This window comes from Chaetodon trifascialis, chromosome 16 (genome assembly GCF_039877785.1).
Source record: "Chaetodon trifascialis isolate fChaTrf1 chromosome 16, fChaTrf1.hap1, whole genome shotgun sequence".
Classification (NCBI taxonomy): domain Eukaryota; kingdom Metazoa; phylum Chordata; class Actinopteri; order Chaetodontiformes; family Chaetodontidae; genus Chaetodon; species Chaetodon trifascialis.
The window spans coordinates 15,572,015-15,592,763 of NC_092071.1; the positions used below are offsets into that span (position 1 = coordinate 15,572,015).

At 43.2% G+C, this 20,749-nt stretch overlaps 2 protein-coding genes across 6 annotated transcripts in view; both read right to left on the bottom strand.

Moving 5' to 3' along the window:
• mink1 (misshapen-like kinase 1) overlaps window positions 1-1,615 on the bottom strand; it is a 32,877-nt gene extending 31,262 nt beyond the window's left edge. For all 4 annotated transcript variants that reach the window (XM_070983221.1, XM_070983220.1, XM_070983219.1 and 1 more), the window contains exon 1: window positions 251-1,615. In XM_070983221.1, the coding sequence (XP_070839322.1) occupies window positions 251-307 (57 nt within the window). In that variant the 5' untranslated portion in view covers window positions 308-1,615. The remainder of the gene's footprint in view (window positions 1-250) is intronic.
• Window positions 1,616-2,596: 981 nt separating this feature from the next.
• pld2 (phospholipase D2) lies at window positions 2,597-20,292 on the bottom strand. Of its 2 annotated transcripts, none has more exons than XM_070983233.1 (24): window positions 20,266-20,292; window positions 15,536-15,696; window positions 15,305-15,432; window positions 14,048-14,190; window positions 13,834-13,927; window positions 13,300-13,365; window positions 13,159-13,217; window positions 12,816-13,061; window positions 12,559-12,702; window positions 12,380-12,463; window positions 12,170-12,248; window positions 11,933-12,043; window positions 11,631-11,840; window positions 11,340-11,496; window positions 11,127-11,245; window positions 10,734-10,847; window positions 8,821-8,925; window positions 8,372-8,460; window positions 8,056-8,169; window positions 7,751-7,797; window positions 7,333-7,467; window positions 6,221-6,374; window positions 5,324-5,441; window positions 2,597-5,194 (listed from the first exon to the last, which is right to left on the bottom strand). In XM_070983233.1, exons 2-24 carry the CDS (start codon window positions 15,666-15,668, stop codon window positions 4,970-4,972), a joined length of 2,874 nt encoding a protein of 957 aa, XP_070839334.1. In that variant the 5' UTR covers window positions 15,669-15,696; window positions 20,266-20,292; the 3' UTR covers window positions 2,597-4,969. The 2 variants fall into 2 exon arrangements, with proteins under 2 accessions (XP_070839334.1, XP_070839333.1); XM_070983232.1 differs by lacking the exon at window positions 20,266-20,292 and adding an exon at window positions 19,076-19,244.
• Between the last annotated feature and the right edge of the window lie 457 nt (window positions 20,293-20,749).

The following is a 20,749-nucleotide window of genomic DNA, read 5'->3' on the forward strand; positions in this document are numbered from 1 at the left end:
ATAGATGGAGAAATCAGAAAATGTCTTTGATGGGAATCTGTGATACTGACACAGTACAGCTGCCTGTAGAAATACCAGGCCAGAGGATGTTTTTACCACCTCAACTTTGTTGCGTGGGTGTTAAATGGTCGTGCTTGTGTCAGAGGCAAACTGACACTTCAGTTCATATGCCAACATCGAAGGAGTCGGTCTGTCGGTAATTTTACATGAATAAAGTGCAGCACACTTATCTTGCAATCACAATACTCACCCTCAGAGCTGCGAGGTCTATGTCATCCAGGCTTCGTGTGGGGGCGTTTTCAGACATAGCTGGCGAAACTTAGGTTAGCTAACAAGTTAGCCAGTTATTTGATCAGAAGTACTCCGGGAAAATTTAAGTAGCAGCAAAAAACGAGCTCGAAAGGGCTTGTCTATAGAGAAAATGGAGCAAACAGGCGATCCACTAAGCTGAAACTGTGGCGGAACAACGCGGTAGCACTTCAGGTTAGCAAACACATCGCAGATAGAGCTGCCACAGACGCACCCAGCTGGCTAGCTCACGTCAACTCTGGCCGAGAGATATGTTACCCGCAGTAGTTTTACAGAAACGCCGGTTACAATTGCGGACCAAAACACATTCAACTTAAAATAGATTTCAACAAACTGTGAACGTCACCGTTAGCCGGCCATCGGTACCGCTCTGACAACTGGCAGGTTTTCAATGCGATGCACCTCCACTGTTGTTGAACACCTTGCTGCGTTCATTTTGACAAGACGCCGCGTCTCTGCTGCTGAACAACATCCCAGCGAATGTTATCTTAATAAAATAATGCGTGTCGCAGAAAAAAACTACCAGATATTCCTGGTGTGCCACTGACACATTTCTTGTTCGGCTGATAAAGTAGAAAATAACATTTACGCCTTAGCAACGCTGTGGTTGTTTTTATAGAGAACGCAACGTCTGATGTGATGGCGTCCGGGTCCGTCCGCACCGCACCAGAACCGACCGTCAGGCTGTCATTATTTGTCTTTAATACATGTCCTCCCAGAATAATACTGTAAAACAAGTGCGGAAAATGAAAATAATGGCCTCGTTTGAATTGCAATTCTTTGCGAATGCAGTTGTTAAACTTGTTAACACGACTTAAAATATTCCTCAATTTTGGGCCAGAGCGCACGGTAATCCGAATACCGAGTCAGGTGCGCGTGATCAATAACGTTAACTGGCTAGCTAACGCGGCCAAGCTAGCAGGCTAAATAGTCTTTTCCAGAATAAACTTTCCGTCTTCATCCATTTTCTGTGTTGACAGTCGCGCCTAGCACTGCCAACCTTCCGGGGAAAACACAGGCAGACAGACAGGCACTATGTTTCGCCAGCCACCGTAATACTTGTAAGCCGGGGCCCTCGACTATTTAAACTTAAGCGATGCTTTCGTTCTCCGGCGTCCAGATTGTAAGAAGTTGCAGTCGTAGTCCAACGCTACAGACACGGAGCAATTTCAAACTGCAGCTAACAGCCAAACTTGTTATTTCGCCATGTTTTGCTTCCCAAGTCTCCCTCCCTCTCCCAGCCTTGTTGTAGTCTTGCGGGGTAGTACTGACGATTGGCTGCACATAACACTCCTCAAGTGTTTTCGCCTCTTGGAGGGCTACGGTGCTTCATCAGGGACAAATTACCTGAAAAATTTCAGTGGCCCTAAAAGCACGCGACCGCCTGTGTGTAAGCAGACAGCTGAGGTCATCCTCAGACGTACCTGTCCTGCACTGACCTTCGTGGTCACACACACCCCAGAAATGAGCGAACTAGTGCTGGATGACAAAAACACACTGCACATTCCCCGAGTGTCTTTGGTCATGTAACTTCAGTGACATCATCTCCCTTTGAAGTGTTTCCTGTTCTTGGTTTTGCCCTGATGTGTCTGCCATCCTAACAGCTTTATGAAGGCTCTTGTTATCTTTCCATTCAGGCAGACCGATTTTATCTCCAACAGATCATAATGCTGGTCAATAATGCATGATTCACTTCCAAAGCTGTTCACCAAGCGCTCAAGAGAACAATCAGGTGTGTCATACAAACACTGACTCTGCAATGGAAATAACCTGGGACCTGTGTCCTGCTCTAGTTCAGCCTTCACATAGACAATGAACTTTATTTCATTTTTGTCTTAAATCATGTAGATTTCCTGTGAACTGTTCAGTCTCTGTGTCCACTGAGTCTCCAATTTTTTTGATGATAAGAAATACATTATTTGATCCCAGCATACACAGATGACAAAGGATGCTGCTGGAATTTATAAGAGCAGTGTCACCAGTGGGTTACAGAGGATATAAACCTCACCATTCAGTACATTGTTTTTCTCTCCAAAAATGTCTGTAGATGATATCAGTAGTGTCTGGTTCTAGGGATTAAAAACACATGTGGTCTATAGAATCAAGAAAAACATGATTATCTATTGATATTAAAAACAGACATGCCATTACAGAAAACATATCCTGACATTCATATTTAGGTATTAAATTCCCCTTCTTATATTCAAACAGTACATGGCAACAAGTTTTGGCTGATTAACATTTCTTGTATCAAAATAAAAGTAGATATACAATTTGAAACTCCTTTAAAAAACAAGTTTATTTTAGGAAAAGAAAAGTTACATACCTTAATAAGTATAAGCTGCTCAAAACTGTTCTTAAGTGACTGAGTTAGAATATTTATCATCTCTCTACCCCTGAGTGTTAGTAACTTATACATCAGAAACTTTAAGGTAACGACCTCGATCTACAGACAAAGGATTTCACATGGTTAGGACTGTTAGGAATGATAAAAACACAGATTATATTAGTAATAAATACATAAAAATGTACTGATAAAGCTGGTTATTGTTCTAATAAAAATAAAATTCATGATAGAAACAGTATAAAGTCGCTTGTCAGTACAGCACAGACATCTTCAAGCAAAAGGAAGCCATTTTGTGCTGTACAAGAGAGCAAATACCCAGATTTTAGTCTGCAAGGGCTTATAGGGGCTTTTTAATATTTTCCAAGGCAAAGTGTGAATAGTTTTGAGGCCAGCACTGCTCCACTTCTAAACACAGATGGTTTTACGAGCTCCTCTGTGAAAGGTGCTTCATGTAGAGCAAGGCGGCGTTCATGTGGGACACTCGTCATCTGTCACATTCCCAGACAAGTTTGCACTGAAACCACCTCAGTAATGTTGACTTGTGGGCATGTCTCAAAAAGCTTATGAAGCAATCTGTACAACTCCACTGGCTCTGTCATACATGGGCTGAGCAAGTTTCCACTTCCTTGGATTACTGTATGAACTGGACTACGATAGTGTCACAAACCTCACGTGCTGCTTATTGTCTGTGACTCTGCTGGTTGTTTTCTAAAAACTTTGATGATACAGGTGTTTTACAGAGGCACTGATCAAACCTGGCTTGGCTGTTTGACATATGGGAAACCTTCAAATACAGAAAAATACTCTAAATAACATTGTTTTGCCTCAGTGTTCAATCTCATCTTACAAAACTTCCGTATTTCTCCCTCCAAACTCCTTTTCTGTCACCCATGTCGCACAGCTAAGGAATGCAGTACCTAATCTAAGTTCTGTTGAACTATAACGTTATATATCCAAGTCAGTAGTTGCCTATCTAGATTTACTACCAATGCTACATATTTGTCCAACACAAGACTTTTCTAGCCTGCTCAATAGTGGTCACTCAGGTCCTCTTGGCTCAGTACAGGCTTCAGGAGAATGACTGACTTGAATTTATATCAAACAAAACCTCAAATTCTTTGCGGCATGAATTAAAGCCACATTATGTCACGACTCAGCTACAATGTTATGGCTAAATGTAATGCACCTAAACAAATGCCAAGTAAATTAATATAGGGTAGATATGTTAAGACATTTTATGGCACCTGGACACAGAATTACTGAGGCCATGTGGAAATAGCTGAAAAATGCAATTGTCAAGCAATCTGTGTCTCTGCTTCACGCAGCTTTCTCAAAGCCAAGTGGACAGCAGAATGTTCTGTTCTCGACAACACAGTGAAATAATAATTCACTTGGTTGTCATGGTGACTGGAAAAAAAAAAGCAACAATTAACCGTAAATCAACCTAACACCCTTTAATTATCTTGTCCTCCTTTTCTTTCCTCTCACAGCTTTCCCACCTGATCATTTATCCAAAACTATTAAAATGACTTTGCTTCCACAGAAACTGTCTGTCCTCCTTCACCATATTACCTTCTATTTTCCGGCACACCATCCTGATTTAGTAAGTTATCCCTCTTATCAGTGCTCTCTCTTTTCTGCCCCATCCAGCCTTTATTTCAGCTACGATCCAGTCATCTCTTTATATCCGTCACCATAACAACCACAAATGTTCTGACAGATTTGCTGGCACTGCAGTGAGAGGTGAAGCCTCAGAGGGAGAGAGGGAGAGCGAGCATGAGAGAGAGAGAGAGAGAGAGAGAGAGAGAGAGAGAGAGAGAGAGAGAGAGAGAGAGAGAGAGAGAGAAGAGACAGTAAGAGAGAGAGAGAGAGAGCCACCCACCCACCCACCCAAAAACCTTGCACCAATAACTGTACACTATGTTCCCAGATCATGTGAGATGCTCGATTTCCAATACAACCTCGCAATCCTCTCCTGACTCATACATTCATTTTGTTTCGCAGACGCCGCCATCGTGAACAAACTGGCCAGGACAGGTTCATCTAACAGATAATCATCACACAATCTACATTTCAGTGGTTATGTTCAGACTCGCCCATCGTCAGTCGGAAGACAATATACAAAAAACATCAATGACAAACAAATTAATCGTGTTAAAGTCATGTCTTTGTGCCTTATCACTGAAGTGCCAGTGCTGCAACTACTTCAGCGCACAGCTGAACATTAGGTGAGCTGGAACTACAAGGAGGAGCGTGCGGTGTGCCGCAGCCATTTAGCTGTTACGTAGTGGTCTGATCTGGGCTCAGCTGCAGCTATGTCCACAGCCCTACAGGAGCCATGCCTTCTTTAGTGCCCAGTGGAGGCAGCAGGTTCTCTTCACACAGGAACCTCAGGGGGAAGTGGACCAGCAGCCCTCGCACGGCCTTCAGCTCCTCTTTGGCCTGCTCGGGGTCTGTGTCGCAGAGGCGATCCTCGCCGGAGTACTCCTTCAACCCTCGCATGTTGTGGACAGTGTTGTAGGGCAGGCATTTGAAGACCTGCATCACAGCAGGACCGCAGCACACAAAGCCAACGAGCACACAGGAGAGGCGAGACAGCCGTTAGTTACGATAAGGTCTGAATGAATGTCGTGATTAAAGATACATCAGCTGTGGTTTCATTTATACCTTGTCATAAATTTTGGCGTTCAGTTTAGCGGCTGCATTCCAGGCCAAGAAGAAGAATTCATCACTGATTGGATCATCAACATTGATACTGGGGTCTGAAGAAGCTCCGACAAGAACCCTGGAAGGGAAAATAGATAACGGCCAAAAGTTCAGTAAACACAGTAACACAAAAGTTCTGTTAATGCAGACTGTCACACTGTGGTTATTATAATACAAGTAACAGTGAATCATGGGTCATCATGGGTGGCACAGTGGAACAGCTGGTAACACTGTCGCCTCACAGCTAGAAGGTCCCGGGTTCGATTCCCGCTGTGTGCGCCGGGGGCATGTCCTCCACCTGCTCGAGGAAAAAAGGGCCTTTCTGTGTGGAGTTTGCATGTTCTCCCCGTGCTCACCTGGGAGACCCTCCATAAAATGAAAAAAACCCTCTAAAAAGATGCATGAAGATCACCACCTGACCAATGGTGAAGAAAACTGGGTCCCCGGGCGCCGGTCGGATGGCAGCCCACCGCTCCTGGTCTGCCACAGAGGAAGGACTTACCAGGATGGGTTAAAGGCGGAGGAAAAATTTCACCAGTGCATGGCGTGTGTGTGTGCATGTGCATGCAATGTGTGACGAATAAAGGGGATTGTCCCTCTTCTTCCTCTTCTCCAGTTTTTCAGAGAGAGAATTATGACTATTTTTGGTCAAAGTTGTTTTCATATCTCACCTGCTGCCAGTTTGCCATTTCGAAGCTGACAATTCCCAGTGCATAGAAAACTAAGCTAGTCTTGATGTTTTTCATGACACACAGGCGGCTGATAAACTCCCTTTAAAACTGTATCACACCTAGAGGTACAGTAGTAACTGTTCATGGTCATTCACTGACAGACTGGACGTGAATGTTTTGTGCTGACCTGAAACACTCTTTGCGCAGAGCGAGTGTAAGGGGTCCTGCCTGGTACTCCTCCCCTCCCATGATGGATGGCACCCGCTCTTCATCTTCCACAAACACTGCCATCTCGCTATCTCTACTGCCCAGCATGCTGCGGTCGTTGATGTTGGCTGATCCTGGAACACACGTGGAAAGTACACGCATTCACAGTCTGTCTTTTCAGAGACATTGTTCTTATGGGGCCAGAATCCAGCAGATGAAGCAACTATGATATAACCAATGACGTCCAAAGTATTCAACAGAATTAATGCTGCTTTTCAGGTGTTCTCCAGTTCAGTACTGCAGGATTTGAAATGAAATGTTACAGACTTATACTCTGCATGATATGAAATCTGCCTATTTTTAAGTTTCACCGTTTAAAGCTAATTTAACATGAAAGAAATGTGCTAAAAACCCTCAGACTTTTTATGAGCACTTGCTACATTACAGCTAATTTAGTCACAAATGCAGTGCGTTTCCTGTGAATGCCACAAAATAAAGGCCATCCAGAGTTTTGTCAGCTTTTAACGTGAATGAGCAGCAGTAGGATATGTTAGATTTGCACTGGCAGTAAGCGAGTTCAGCTCCATTACTGCATCAGGAGAGTGAACAGTGAACAGTCAGGCTGGACCGCATGCGCGCATCATTTCCTGTGAGTCCCTTGTGTGTGGGACTGGCTGACTCCTTCACTACTATCTTGTGAGGTAATTACACAATGAGTAAATACATTGAATAACTTCCTGAAAAACTGAAAACAGTATCAAAAACGTGGTTTGAGTTCATGAAAATCTAATGGATTCTAACTTTGATGCTACTGAAATAGTTAAATTAATGACAGAATCTCAAAATGAGATCGTTATTATTCGTGTTTTTCAATATTCATATGTCCTTCATTACTTGATGTTGCTATTCCGGGGCCACTGTGCTTTAGTACACCCATTTAAGAATCTTAAACCTGTAAATATGTCATGCTCTTAATTATTCATTTTTATACGTAAATGTCCATATATGTTTCAACAGAAGTCAGCACTGAGTCTTGTGGAAGGAGATTAGATATATTGTCATGGAGCTCCATGACGACTCAAGGCAACTCACCAATGATATAGCAGCGGTCATCAGCAATGAGGGTCTTGCTGTGAACGTAGATGAGCTCTGTGACAAGCGTCTGGGAGAGCTGGGCGTGTGTCCTCAGGCCGCAGAGTGTGATGTACTCTGTCCACTTGTCCTCAACTGGGAGGGAGGGGGCAAACCAGAATCATGTCATTAACAAGAGATTGAAGGTTTATGAAGACTCACGCAGACATTTAGATTCTCAAAATGGATGTGAAAAGAAGGTGAACAAGCAAAGGATGAAAACGGAGCCCGGCGGGCAAATACCTAGCACTAGTAGCTTCAGTTTAAAGGAGCAACACGAGGAGAAAGAAAGACACACACATTAGAGCAGAAGCAGGTGGTTTAATGTCTCATCAGGTGGATTTTTTAATTGAAATGAAAGCAGATGCTGAAAACTCACCTTCACTGAGTCTTGACAGGATAGAGTGCTCTCCTCTGCACATGGTCCTGGGACAATTATTAAAGGATCATAATAAGGCAGTGAATCATAAAAAGAATGGAATAATAATCTTGGTAAACATGATGTCGTCAGTGGCATTATACAGAGCGTTCATAACGAACTCGGAAATCTGATGGATGAATGCAAAGAGTGACAGACCTGCAGAAAATCTATATCGACTGTAACACTTCATGATTGGAAACACGGTCGTTGTCAAGCTGAATTGATCTAAGTGCAAAATGATAATGGGAGGAAAAGGCTCTCACCTGTAAGTGAAGTGCAGAATAGCCTGGATGGCATTTCCACCTCCTGCGCTGATGTCTCCCTCAAATCCAGGAAGCAGAGGAACCACCACAAACACCCTGTACTTCTTCTGCTCTCTGCAAGAACACACAATATAATACAACAGACCAGTCTTTTCACTCAAATTTCTATTCCATGTTATGATTTGTTGAACATGTTTTAATCCACTCTGAGGACAGATTTCACCAAAGGGTGCTTTGTAACTTCACGGTTAAATAATGTGTGTATACAAAATGAATGAAGCGCCACATAAATCTGGCTACAACACTCAGAGCAGACCTGTGTGCACGCAAGATTCGATTCACAATTGCATCGCCGATCCCATTATGGACAGTCTTCCCATCGGCACAGCTGATGAAGAACTGGTTCTGAGGGCAGAGAGAAGGCAGATGGTGGCTCGGCATGAGGCGAGGGCTAAAACAGGTAGGCAGGTAGCTGGCAAGGAAGGGGTAGAGCTGCGACCACATTCAGTTCATGAAGCCTCACTATTAGACACACGACGGCTACAGAATCTCAGTGAAATGTGAAATAAATGAGTCAAATGGCGTGTAAGAATTACACACGATAAATAAAGAGAGGCCAATGAATGCGTCAAATTATCAAATATCCTGTATCTGTTAAATCTGCTACCTTTCTACAAAAACAGAACCCATTCTTAGGTGTTGCTAATAAAAGGATTTGAGGTTCCAGCGCTTTGTCTGTAACTAGCTGTGGCGTTCCGGCATTACTTCGATGTAGATGTAATGCTCGCTGTTCTCGATGGTGTGGATGTAGGCGTTGAGGATGGAGTTCTCACAGGTTCCCGTAGACCAACGATCGGCAGAGCGCAGCACCTGAAGAAAATGATATGTATGGTGCATCACTTCACCACTTTTCAGATGAAATATCCTACAGTTTTGCTTTTATTGCACTAATAATCCATGTAATACTAAATATTCCTGCCAAAATAAGTAACAATCAAAGTGAAAATGAAGAAAAACATGCTCTGGTATAATTTTTTGAATGGCTTAATAACTGAAACCTTTATTTAACTTAACTATGCAATCAGTCCATTAACTCTCCTTTGCCTCATACATCATCTTAATGTGCTGTCACCAAATAATTACAGTGAAGGACAGGGAACAGAAGTGTCATCACTTCATATAAACGCAGTATTTTCTGAGTACTTTTTAAAGCTTCGGCTGCATTTTCTAATTGCAGTAACATGGACGCCTGAAACCGCTGCCATCATCTTTGCAGTGCTTTTAGTTAGATGTGCATTAACAGACAGGGAAGCTCTGTAAGCTCTACAGCTCTAATGCACAATGTGACGACCGAGGCGCTGTCCCTGAAACCTGAATAAGGCACCAACAAAGCCTGATAGGAAAGCTAGGGCACAATAGGGAGCAAGGGTTAGGGTTACAAGGCCACCACCCACAATAGAATAAGAAAACACACACCGCAAAAGCTTTTGTTACCCAACACGCACTGCCTGAACCCTCGAACGCCGCAGCATATGATGTTGAATGAGAGCGGACCGCATTTCCCATAAAGCCTGTTGCAAATATAATGCTTCCACTTGTGCTCCCTCCCTGTCTTTGGCAGTGAATTTGTTTTCTCTGGCTTTACTAAACAGGATAAACATGTTGGAAGTGATTTTTCTTTTTTGTTTCTCCACAGGCTCTACTCTTGTTCCACCATCTGCCATTGTAAAAAAAAAAAAAAATCTGGATACTTCAGCTGCACTTCAAAAGCCAGAACAGTGTCTCTTTGTTGTATTGGAAAGAAATCCGTCTGATTTCCTGCTAGATCCGACTTGGTGTCACACGATGTAAAGCACAGAGTCAGCAGGGACCTTCAGTCTTCTTGACAACGGCTTTGTTTGTTTAGGTAGTTACAATCCACTGATTTCTCTAGATTAACATGGAGATGACCAGCAGCACGGCTTCGTTTAGAAATGCAAAATGTGTGAATTTACTGAAGGGCATTCTTAAAGATCCACAAACACTGTGCTAGTTGTCATCATGTGTGTAAAGGGTTGATTCTCTATGCAGGACAGGTTTCTGGCTGGCTCTAGCGTGAAGCGGCTCTCTGGCACTCTCTTCAATGTTTGGTGAGCTTGTTTCACAACTGGTCACTGTTCTCCGGCAGAGCTGCCACCCACGGTGAGAAGAAAGAAAGTCTGATCTATCTGGAACACTAGCATCATGTGGGAACAGTCTTAGTATAAGAGACTGCACGTACAGTGTGTGTGGAGGCGAACAAGCACTACGTTTCCCAAACAAATGCATCTGGCGGTGTTGTGAGTTCCGCGTACGAGGTGAAATAAAAATGTGCCGTGACAAGACGAGCACTGCAGCTGACAAAATGTAGAGGAAAGCACAACTTCTGAACTTTCATCTGGCTCAAAGACATGTTTCCAATCACGAAGAATTGTAGATTTCTCTCTGGTCACTGTCACTGAGTCCTGTTTGCACTAAAATGATGTGGATCACAGGTTTCATGCCAGCGAGGGCTTCTCATAGATGCTGCCATAGGCCGTGAACTGATTGTAAGATTCACATAACCATTTTTTGTTTTCCTACTGGCATTGCACACAAGTTTCTGCACAGGTGCTGCACAGCTAGTGACTCAGTCTTTGCTGAATGAGTGTGCTAAATACCTGCACTTTGGCTTTTGTGGTCCCAGGCACAGTGAACGAGAGCGAGTCAGCGGTACAGTGAGACTTGGGGAGAAGGTAAGGGTAGAACTCGTCCTTGTACTTGTTTTTGAAGATCTAGAGAAGACAAAACAAATGAATGAAAGCCAGATGTCATAGAGACCTTGTGGAAAAGTTCATTTTGAACACAACACAAGCTCTATTTTAGCTCTATGCAATGACTATAAGAACAAATACATCTTTTTTAATTTGCTTACACTTCCTAATAATGGCTTTGGATAGTTACGGTATCTTCTATATCTCATGCCGCCAACTCTAAAAAGATGAGATATTCAGGCCAAAATTATGACAATAAAACCCTGGCAGCTTTAAAAAGACATTTCATCTGAGTGTGACCTTGGTGAAGTTCCAGCGCTGGATGAAGTGGCGGGCTACATCTCTGGCAGCACTGCCATGAACAGCGGCAGACAGATCCCGCCACGGCATGCGAGGAACTTGAGTACGGTCGATGTTATCTGGAAAAATATAAAAAGCAATCCTTTCAGCTCCACGTACAGAGGGCTCTCTCAGTGCATCTGTGTGATACTGAAGGAGATTTAGATAAAACACCTTCAAACGGTCTGTCCAGCTGGACCCAGTCTTTCCTGATAAAGTTGCTGTAGTCTTTGCCCAGCCAAAGTTTAGTGTTGCCAGTCAGATCGACAGGGACCTGCTCTGCTTGCTTATCTGCTTCAGATGGTTTTGGACCATCAACTACCCCATTTTCCTGGTTAACAGAGACGTCTGTTAGCTTCTGCAGACGCTGTGACATATTCAAAGCACACTGGTTCATCAACTACTGTAAACATACTCATGCCTCGTCAGTGGCAATCAACAAGCTATAGAGTCGCACGTTCTTACTCCTGTTTCTCCTTTAGGCTCCTCCTCGGTTACACCGTTGGCCATCTCTGTCAAACCCAGGTCAGTTAGCCGGTACTGGCTGTCATCCCACCTCCCAAAGGCCAGGTCAATCCCCCCGACAAAGGCAACTGATTGGTCAATGGCCACCATCTTTTCATGGTGAGCCCACAGGAACACCACAGCTGACACATGGTCAGGGTGTCGCATTACCTGATCGACACAAGGGAGTAAAAGTGATGAAGCCTCTGTTAACTGTGTGCCTGGGCAGCCTGAATATAGAAATCTGAGGAGATGCGACAGACCTTGATGTTTGGGTGCATATTCATCAGAGTCCTCTTGCTGTGCTCACTATTGATGCCGAGTGCTAGCTCCACCTCTTTGTACAACAGAACGCACACTTTGACTCCTTGTTCCTGCAGGAAAAGGTTGAAAGAGAGGCGATTCATTTTAAAAAATTATGAGCGCAGATAATGTGAAATTTTAATTTTGATTCATGCAAATTGCATAAAAGAGAGGAACAAGACAGAGAGAGGCATTACTGCTTTGCGTCTGAGGATCTCATCCAGGCGCCAGTAGTTATCAGTTGCTGGTCTCTTTAGGAACACTTCAGGGCTGAGCCTGAGAGAAAAGACACAAGCTCATCATCTAGCTTCACATTAGAAATACACTTTATATGTAGCTTAAATATATAAATGGAACAACCCTTTGTCTGGTAAAGTGAAGCTTCTTTATCACTAAATTACACTTACCACCAATCTGTGATGAAGATTTCCTCCTTGGCTTGTTCAAGAGCATCAGCCAGGTCTGCAAAGTAGCCTCTTCCATTCACATACCTGCAAACAACAATGATGAAATGTAGAAGTTCAGTAAATAAGAATGAAATCTGAAGACAGAAAGCTGAAAATCTCCGGTAGACGGCGTATCTGACCACTTAGTGAGCGTGTTCTCTCGTGGCGGAGCGAACCCCTCAAAGCGTTGCACTTTGAGAAAGTCACAGGTTTCTGCCAGCCGGTTGATTTCATGACTCCACCAATGAGCCTGCCTATAGCTGCTGCATTTGATGATCAGGCACCTGAACAAATACACACAGGCCATGCATGCATCACAAACACAACATAACTGCAGGCATGAATATATGCAATACCTGGAGCCGTCGGTGTGTGGGCAAACACACAGCTGACCTACCGGGTGAAGTTCTCGATGCAGACTCCGTATTTGGTGTCTGTGTAAGCACGGCCCACTTTCACTTTGAACTCTGGGTCAAACAGCAGCACAAAGTTGATTCTGCCATTGTCTCGGTTCATATACATCAGGAAGGAGTCTTTCACCACCAGCCAGCGGCGAGACCAGCGAAAGCAGAACTGATGATGGCCAATGCAGTTCAGGCCTTGGATCCGGTGGCCCCCCGACCTCTTGAAGATCGGTCCCTCCCTGTTGACACATGTTGCACAATTAAACTCTATCATGCACTTAGTCATGATTCATTCCACTTTTCCTCACGTCACATGCTCTAAAGAAGTTTGCTTACAAGCCTTTGGGTCCGAGATCGGTGACGAAGGAGAGAGCGCCGACAGAGAGGAACTCCAGCTGAAACAAAAGCAGATGAGAAAATGTTAGCATGCCACACGACTTCCACTTTGTATGAGTGTCTCGTGTTTAAAACTGTCACCATGCTGTGATCGCTCCTGCAGAACACGTTCTCCAGCAGTCCGTTCAGGTACTCCTCAAGGTATTTCTGCAACAGAAAAATAGAAAAGTTATGCAATTTTTGACATACAACAGTCTGAAGGTGATGAAGTCACGTGCAAGTCCATGGGACTGCCTGAAACTGACTGCAAGCCTTTTATTGTGGGATGTAGTTTTGTTGTGTAGAGCTGATTTTGGACGATATATTAATGGTGGAATTAAAATGTATTATCATTAATAATAATTGTCAGGTGTGAAAATAATTAAAGGTTGTTTTTAATTTCAGTAACACTATCAAAATATACACAATATTTCCTTGTGATATTAATACCACATCTGATCAAATCAGGCTGATCATTATGTAAAATACAACAGAAAAAAACAACACAACAAAAGCAAGAACCCTTGTTAAAATCTTTTCTTTTTTTTTTTTCATTATTGGCAGTTAATTTTAAAATCTAAAAATGTAAGTGTTTGCATAAATACTGTGCATGTATCTGAGTGCTTTGCTTCATACCATTTTACTGGAGGTCCTTCTGGTCCGTTCGGTCCCGTGCAGGCTGGGCATTTCCTCTGACATGGCTCTCAGCTGCTGCCTGTCCTTTGCAAACCTTTGAGACAAATTTGTATATTCAAAATACTGAATTCTGACAATACCAACGCCATCACTCACATTTCTCAGAGCGAGAGGTTTATTTGCATGTTGAACACACACAGACTGGTACACCGACCTTCCCAGAGGCAGCAAGTGAACCATCATCTTGTGCTTGTAAAGGTCTCGATGCAGCTCCTGGAAGTGTTTGTACTTCCTCTTCACTGTCCAGTGGAAGTGGCCGTGCGTTAGCCGCACCGTGTACAGGGTGCCTACACGGACCTGAGGAGGCATAATTGAAATGATGTTCATACAATGTGAGAAAAATCAAATGCTGAGAAACAAATGACAAAATAACACATTCGCTGGATTTTAAAATGCTTCATTTACTTTAAGGCATGAAAAATTCTGATTTCACTAGTGACTGAAAAAACCTTTTTTTAAACAACTGGGTCTTATTTTCATCATTTTCTGCACATTGGTGGTTTGGACAATAAGATTAACATGTGGAACTGCTTAGAAGACGATCACATAGGGAGAAGTCTGAGCGTCTAACTCCCCTGACATGCATGTCTTTGGACTGTGTGAGGAAAAATGGAGCATATGGATACAAAGCCAGAGGACGAATACGCAAACTGACTGAATTTTCTCAGCTGCTATCAATTATTGTGCATTCTCTGATGAGTTACTTGTGTGACGTGCAACATGTGGTGCTCCTCTGGTTCCATGATCTATTGGACCATTACACCTTATCTTTTGCTTTTTAATGTAAATACTGATGTAGAAACATAAAACTTCACGGACAGAAGGCTGTGCTGATGTGGATGTGTTATGGTTACAAAGCGGGCTCCTGATAACGCAAATATTTAGTGAAATGAGGCTCTTACCTTCAGAGGCCCCAGCAGTAAAGCCAGGCATCTCTGAAACACCCACTTCCTCAAACACTCTCGACACCATACTCACTTAAAATTACATCCAACGTGAAGCAACTCACGGTGTCATGTCCAGCCTGCCTCACTATCTGAACTACAGTGAGTTCAAACACACTTGATGGAGGAGCGGAATCGAGTTTGATCTGCATGTTTTACAGCTTTCACAGATTTGATATGACATAATGTCATTATGCTAAAGTGCAGTCCAGTGTTAGGTCAGGGTGTGTTCAGCAAGGCTTGAAAATAACTGTGAATTCAGATACTGAAAAGTGATCATGGGTTGGTCACAAGTTGTCTAAAGGGCATTAAATTGTAGTAAATGTTTTAACAGTCATAAAAAGTGACTCATTAAAGTTAAATGTTTCATTGAAAGCTTTTGAAATATTGGAATGGATTTAACAACCACTAAAAGAGAAAATGTCAATGATTTTCCATGTGTAATAAAAAAAACTTGACAGATGTACCTTTGAGCGAGTAGTGTATTTCTCTGTGTTGTCCACTCTGCATGTAATGGGGATACCGGGCATTAAATAGGGTATACCCTGCTCTTTAATTTCAGGAAGATGATGCACCACAAGGAAAGGACGACCCTCTGTGATTCAGAAGATTAGAACATTTCAATTAAATTCACAGCCATTAGCATTTCAGCGCACACCTTAAGTGTAACATATTTGGAAAAGGACTGGTCTCCTCACCACTGCTGGACATGAGCCCATCTATCTCGTCTGGACTCAGGATGTGGAGGTCGTGCTGAAAGCGCCGTCTGCCCAGGTTCTGGGCTGTGGAGCTTTGAGCCACTGGCTCGATCACATCCTCTGGACTGGCCATCGCGCTTTTGTTGCTAGTGCCCGCTGCCCTGGTGCAAAGACAAAGAAGAGGGAGTTTTACATTTGCAGTGCAGTTTGTGCCACTACGCCACATCCATACATAATGTACACTACAGTGGCATGCGTGAAAAAACTACCAATCCTACACATGTGAAACTGACACAGACCGACTCTTCACACACACTTCACTTTTACTATCTGAAGCAATGTCTTTGTGAACCATTTGCTTGTAATAATCATTTGATTGAGGGAAAGTAGTAGTACTTTTGGTGGTATCAGTACTACTGCTGCTACTAGTAGTTAATGCAGGACTAGCTGCAGTAGTACATTAGTTGTGGTAGTAATAGCAGTAGCTGCAGTGTCAGATGCATTAGCTGCACTAAGTAGCAGCATAAACACTCACAGAAGTAGTAGCACTTATAAAAGCAGCAGTACTACTTTGACTGAACCAGTATAAACAAGAGTATGTGAGGAAGCTGAAGAGAAGTAATCTGACAGCACACACGTTTCTGAAGCGAATCTAATCCTGGCGGAGAGCGATATCATGATCACACTGGAGGAGGCATTCAAGTGCCACTCAGTGTCACACCAGACAGCAACAGACTGTGTGATGTTCAAGGTGCACTGCTAAAATTCCAAAAACAGAGAGCATTCCTACACTGCAGGCATCCCGAGGTGTTAACTGTCATTCAGGCCAAAGACATTGCGACATACAAGAAGTCTGGAGCGCGTCGACAAGCGAGAGAAAGGGTGTGTGCGTGCGAACCCTTTTGTACAGTGTGCGGGCAGATACCTGTGTCTTTGAATGGATGAATGTTTGCTGGGAAACAAGGCAAGCGAGGGGGAGGGTGTGTGTGACGGAGAGAGAGAGAGAGAGAGAGAGAGAGAGAGTGTGTGTTTGGGAATGTGACAAACCATCTAAACCACATGTCAAATTTAATGTACTCAGCAACAGTTTCAGATTCAGTTAGAAAACAATCAAGCAACTTTCAACGTTCAACAAAGCCTGAAACTATGAAACTATTAGCTGTTCATGACACCTTACTACACTTACGTGCTATGAATTAATAGCCCGTTTCTCATCTGCCCACAGCATGCAGAAGAACTGCACGAGAGCCTGAATGAACAGGAGTGATACTGAACGCTGGGTGGGTACATCACCTGTGCTGTACTAGCCAAAGGCTATTGGCAGCATCTAAAGACTTGAGGAGTGGCAAGTAGGACAAGCGAGAAATGACTGTAATAAAACTATCATCACACCACCCGGGATCGTTCATCTCATTTAAAGTGCTTTTTTTTTTTTTTTTTTTAAAGGTACACCTAATGACTTTATTGCAGCATCCTGTGGTGACCAGAAAGTTTCCGTCCACTGGGAAATATCTGGACTTTGAGACACTGCTATGATATCTGATTTTAACATGAACTCAATCAAATGGGAGAAGGTGTGACCACACCCACACACACACCCACACACACTTTTTAGGCCATTCAACCATGTAAGTTGATAATAAACCTTGTCATTTAAATTCACTTCCAGATTTCAGATGAAAATCTACTCATCACTCAGCAGGAATAGTTTGCATTAACATTGATCAATCAAATTGATTACAGACCACGGCAGTTTGAGATGTCAAGTGCTGGCTTGACTTTGACAATTTGCCTGTTTTTTGTTTGTTTGATGGAGTGAAACTGCGTCGACACTATGTACTCAGGTTTCCTACTTGTGCAATACAACACTACAGCCACCCAGAGTCCCCAATCGCATGAGCCAACTTGGCCTGAAAGGAGGACTATTACTGAAAGCCAAGCCAAAACGTACACACTAAATAGCATATGAGCATAAATCTGTGAGTGTTTATCAACGGCGCTGGATCAGTTATCGCTTAATGTTGCCAGCAGCAGTGACGGAGAGAGCCACGAGAGATTTAATGCTTCCTGTATGAAGTCAAGGGATTTCTCTCGAACAGCTGTTTTATCAAAAAAGACACCTGGCTGACACCAGGGGAATGCAGACGTTCACGAAAGACACTGAGAGGGATCAAAAACACACAGACTAAACCAGTTTTCACTGGGATTGTCTGTTTTTTCTACAAACAAAGACTAACACCATCAGATCATTAAGTTGCTATAATGACATGAAAATACGACACATACGGGCTTTAAAGAGCAACTTGACTCCATGTTGTCACTGCTGAGCTCTGAACCCTGCTGTGATGATGCAGGGGTGCAGTTCACCTTTACATCACTGCTGGGTTACAGGTGAAACTGAGCACCTGAACGCAACGCACGAAACACTTTGACAAGAGGACGACAATAAAACAAGGTTATTCAGCTTGGTCGAGTTACTCTTTAATGAAAGCTTCTGCTGCATAAAAGCATTATGTTTCCATGAGTCTGACGATCACAAAGCAGGCTCAGGTTTACTATTTATTAAGCATTTCTTGACTAGACTTTGCACATATCTGAACATGATCTGATTTGGAGTGGAGTACACTATCATCCTAAATGATAAAATGTTAATAAGCTAAAGGAACATGGCTGATTACTCTGTTTGCACATTCTTGTGGGGGTAGCAAGGTACATGCACTGAAATGAGCTTATCCTGACTTGCACAAATGTTTGCAGCTCCAAGGGGAAAGTTTTGCACTATTTACCTGAACTTTTCCAAACAGTACAAGCATGGGGCCTTTAAAGAGCAAAACACATGGCACCCAGCCCTGAAACGTGCAATCAAACGACAGGATGTGAATATGTGTCACAAATTCCTACATGACTAAAACAACAGTGCTGAGTCGACTCTAGCCTGCGCTGGTGCCCATCGGATTTCCCCAAATCTGCACAAGTATCGCCAAAAATAGAGATTCTTCCAGGCTGATTCGCCATCTCACCACATTTAACCCCTTAACAACAAGATGACAATAGACTGGCAAGCGTCGTAACGTGTTTTTTAGACACAATTTTGAAGTCAAAAACACACTTTTGCCCGCTTTTAGAGAGTTGATGGGAGTTTTCATATAGCTACTGCTCCATCCGAACACATTTTCCTCAGTTTCCACCACATGAGCCACTTTCTTCAGTTAGTCTTGTGAAGTCTTTTCAACACTCCGGATATCAAGGTTATTCTGCCTGTGGAGGTGGAAAAGCTGAAGGCTCCCGTCTCCACCCAATCCCTGGTTTCCTACAGCGCCACATAACACCGCGAAACTCCACCTGAACGGACAAAACTACGCCACAAATGTCACCTGCTGAACCCGACGACGTTTTTTACACATTTACCCCGACAGTCTGCTCACATTCCCGCCCGGCTGCTGCAAAATCTGCAGCTGGACCGTCTGCAAGCGGCAGCGCTGCGCCAAGTCAACGCAGAGGACAGAAATATGCGTCCAAGAGGCCCAGAGAGACACTTACTGAGTTCAACCAGCACCGCGGCTCAGCACACGGATATTCCACACGCAGGACACGAAGACAACACACACATTCAGGCTAAAAGTACTGTTTCATCGTATCCCGGCTGCTGTTTTCTCAGCTGAGGGTTCATTTGTATTCCCCGTAGGTGATGCACACTTTAGTCCCTCCCATTGGGTGTCCAGCGGGACAGTGTGGAGGCAAAAAAGGAAAAGGAAATGTCTTAAAATGTGGCAGCTTTGTCACAGGACGCAGGTCATGCAACATACATTGAGTTTTCGTATGTATGTGTGTTTTAATCATTTTTTTTAAATCAAAAACACAAGGTGTTGGATGTTAGGACGTTGTGTTTTCCATTTGTGTATCTGTGTAGAAATCAGACAATCAGGCAGGAAGAAGTGGACTGTTCGTGTCGTCAGGTCTGCGCTGCGACGGGACAGAACATTAACTTTTTTGAGGACGGGACAAGTCCAGACTGGGTGCCATCAAGATAAACGCACAGTAGACACGCAGGAATGTAGGTAGAGGAGAGGGGAGGAACGACTGTGACGCCTTACCTAACGCGGATCGCGTGCAGAACACGGGATTTCCGGTTAGCAATTTCAAAATGAATGCGAAAATCTCAGCGGGAAATTTCATCTAAATATCAAACTCAATACTGTCGTGAGTTTTTACAAGTAGTGCTGTGTTTTGTGGAGGGTAATTTTCACGAATTTTATCGACAATCCTCGAATACCAAAAGCAAAAACGACACCGCCATTTGGTGCTTTTAATGTTACAGATAAGAGGACACAGCGGAAATACATATCGTGCTAGATTCCGGTGTGTAAAACTGTCTTGACACTTAGGTCTGTCTTAGAAACAAGGCGTATAAAATCAGCATTTTCCGGAAAGGACATCATTTATATGAAACGTGTGACGATTAGAGTTATGGTTTATTCATCCCCGTACATGTAATAGTTGTTTTGAAACTACAGGCAGGTGAAGCAAATGCAAAACGCCTTAAATCTGGGTGGTGATTTGAATGCCACTATCCTATCACTGGCAATACAAAACAGCTCCAGCCACACCCGTAACAAGAAATACAAAGGATTTAGAAACGTTTCACGTTTCACGTTTATTGGACATTATACTCTATTCCTTCTGACTCCATGTTTCCAGTAGTGTTACAACATTGTGGTCACTGTACCTACCTGCCCTTCTTACATATCCCAGAAATGGTGCGTTCGTGTGTTTTTCTGGCTCTTGATGAGCCTGTAAGATCTATGATTTATGATCTAAATGCCATGTGAGGCTTTAAAAAGAAACTTATTTATTTTGTTGTGACGCTGGCTGTGGTGGACTGGTAAAATACACAATCATAAGATGTAAGTAAATACTGAACAGTGTAATAAAACATGATGAGTTACAAAGAAATAAGTCCTGCCTACTTCGGTGTAGTATTTCTTCACACCACACAGAGGCGCCCAAACACCACAGGTATTTGTAAATAATTTGCAGGAGATAATTAACCTTATATTTGAATACACTGAGAACGAAATACATTTGTTATGTATCTATGTGACAAAAATCCAGCCTTGTTCAATACAGAAACTTATTCAATGCATATATACCTTTATTTTTTCTCATGAACATGCTGCACAAAGCATGGTGCTCACTAATGTAACACAACTGGAC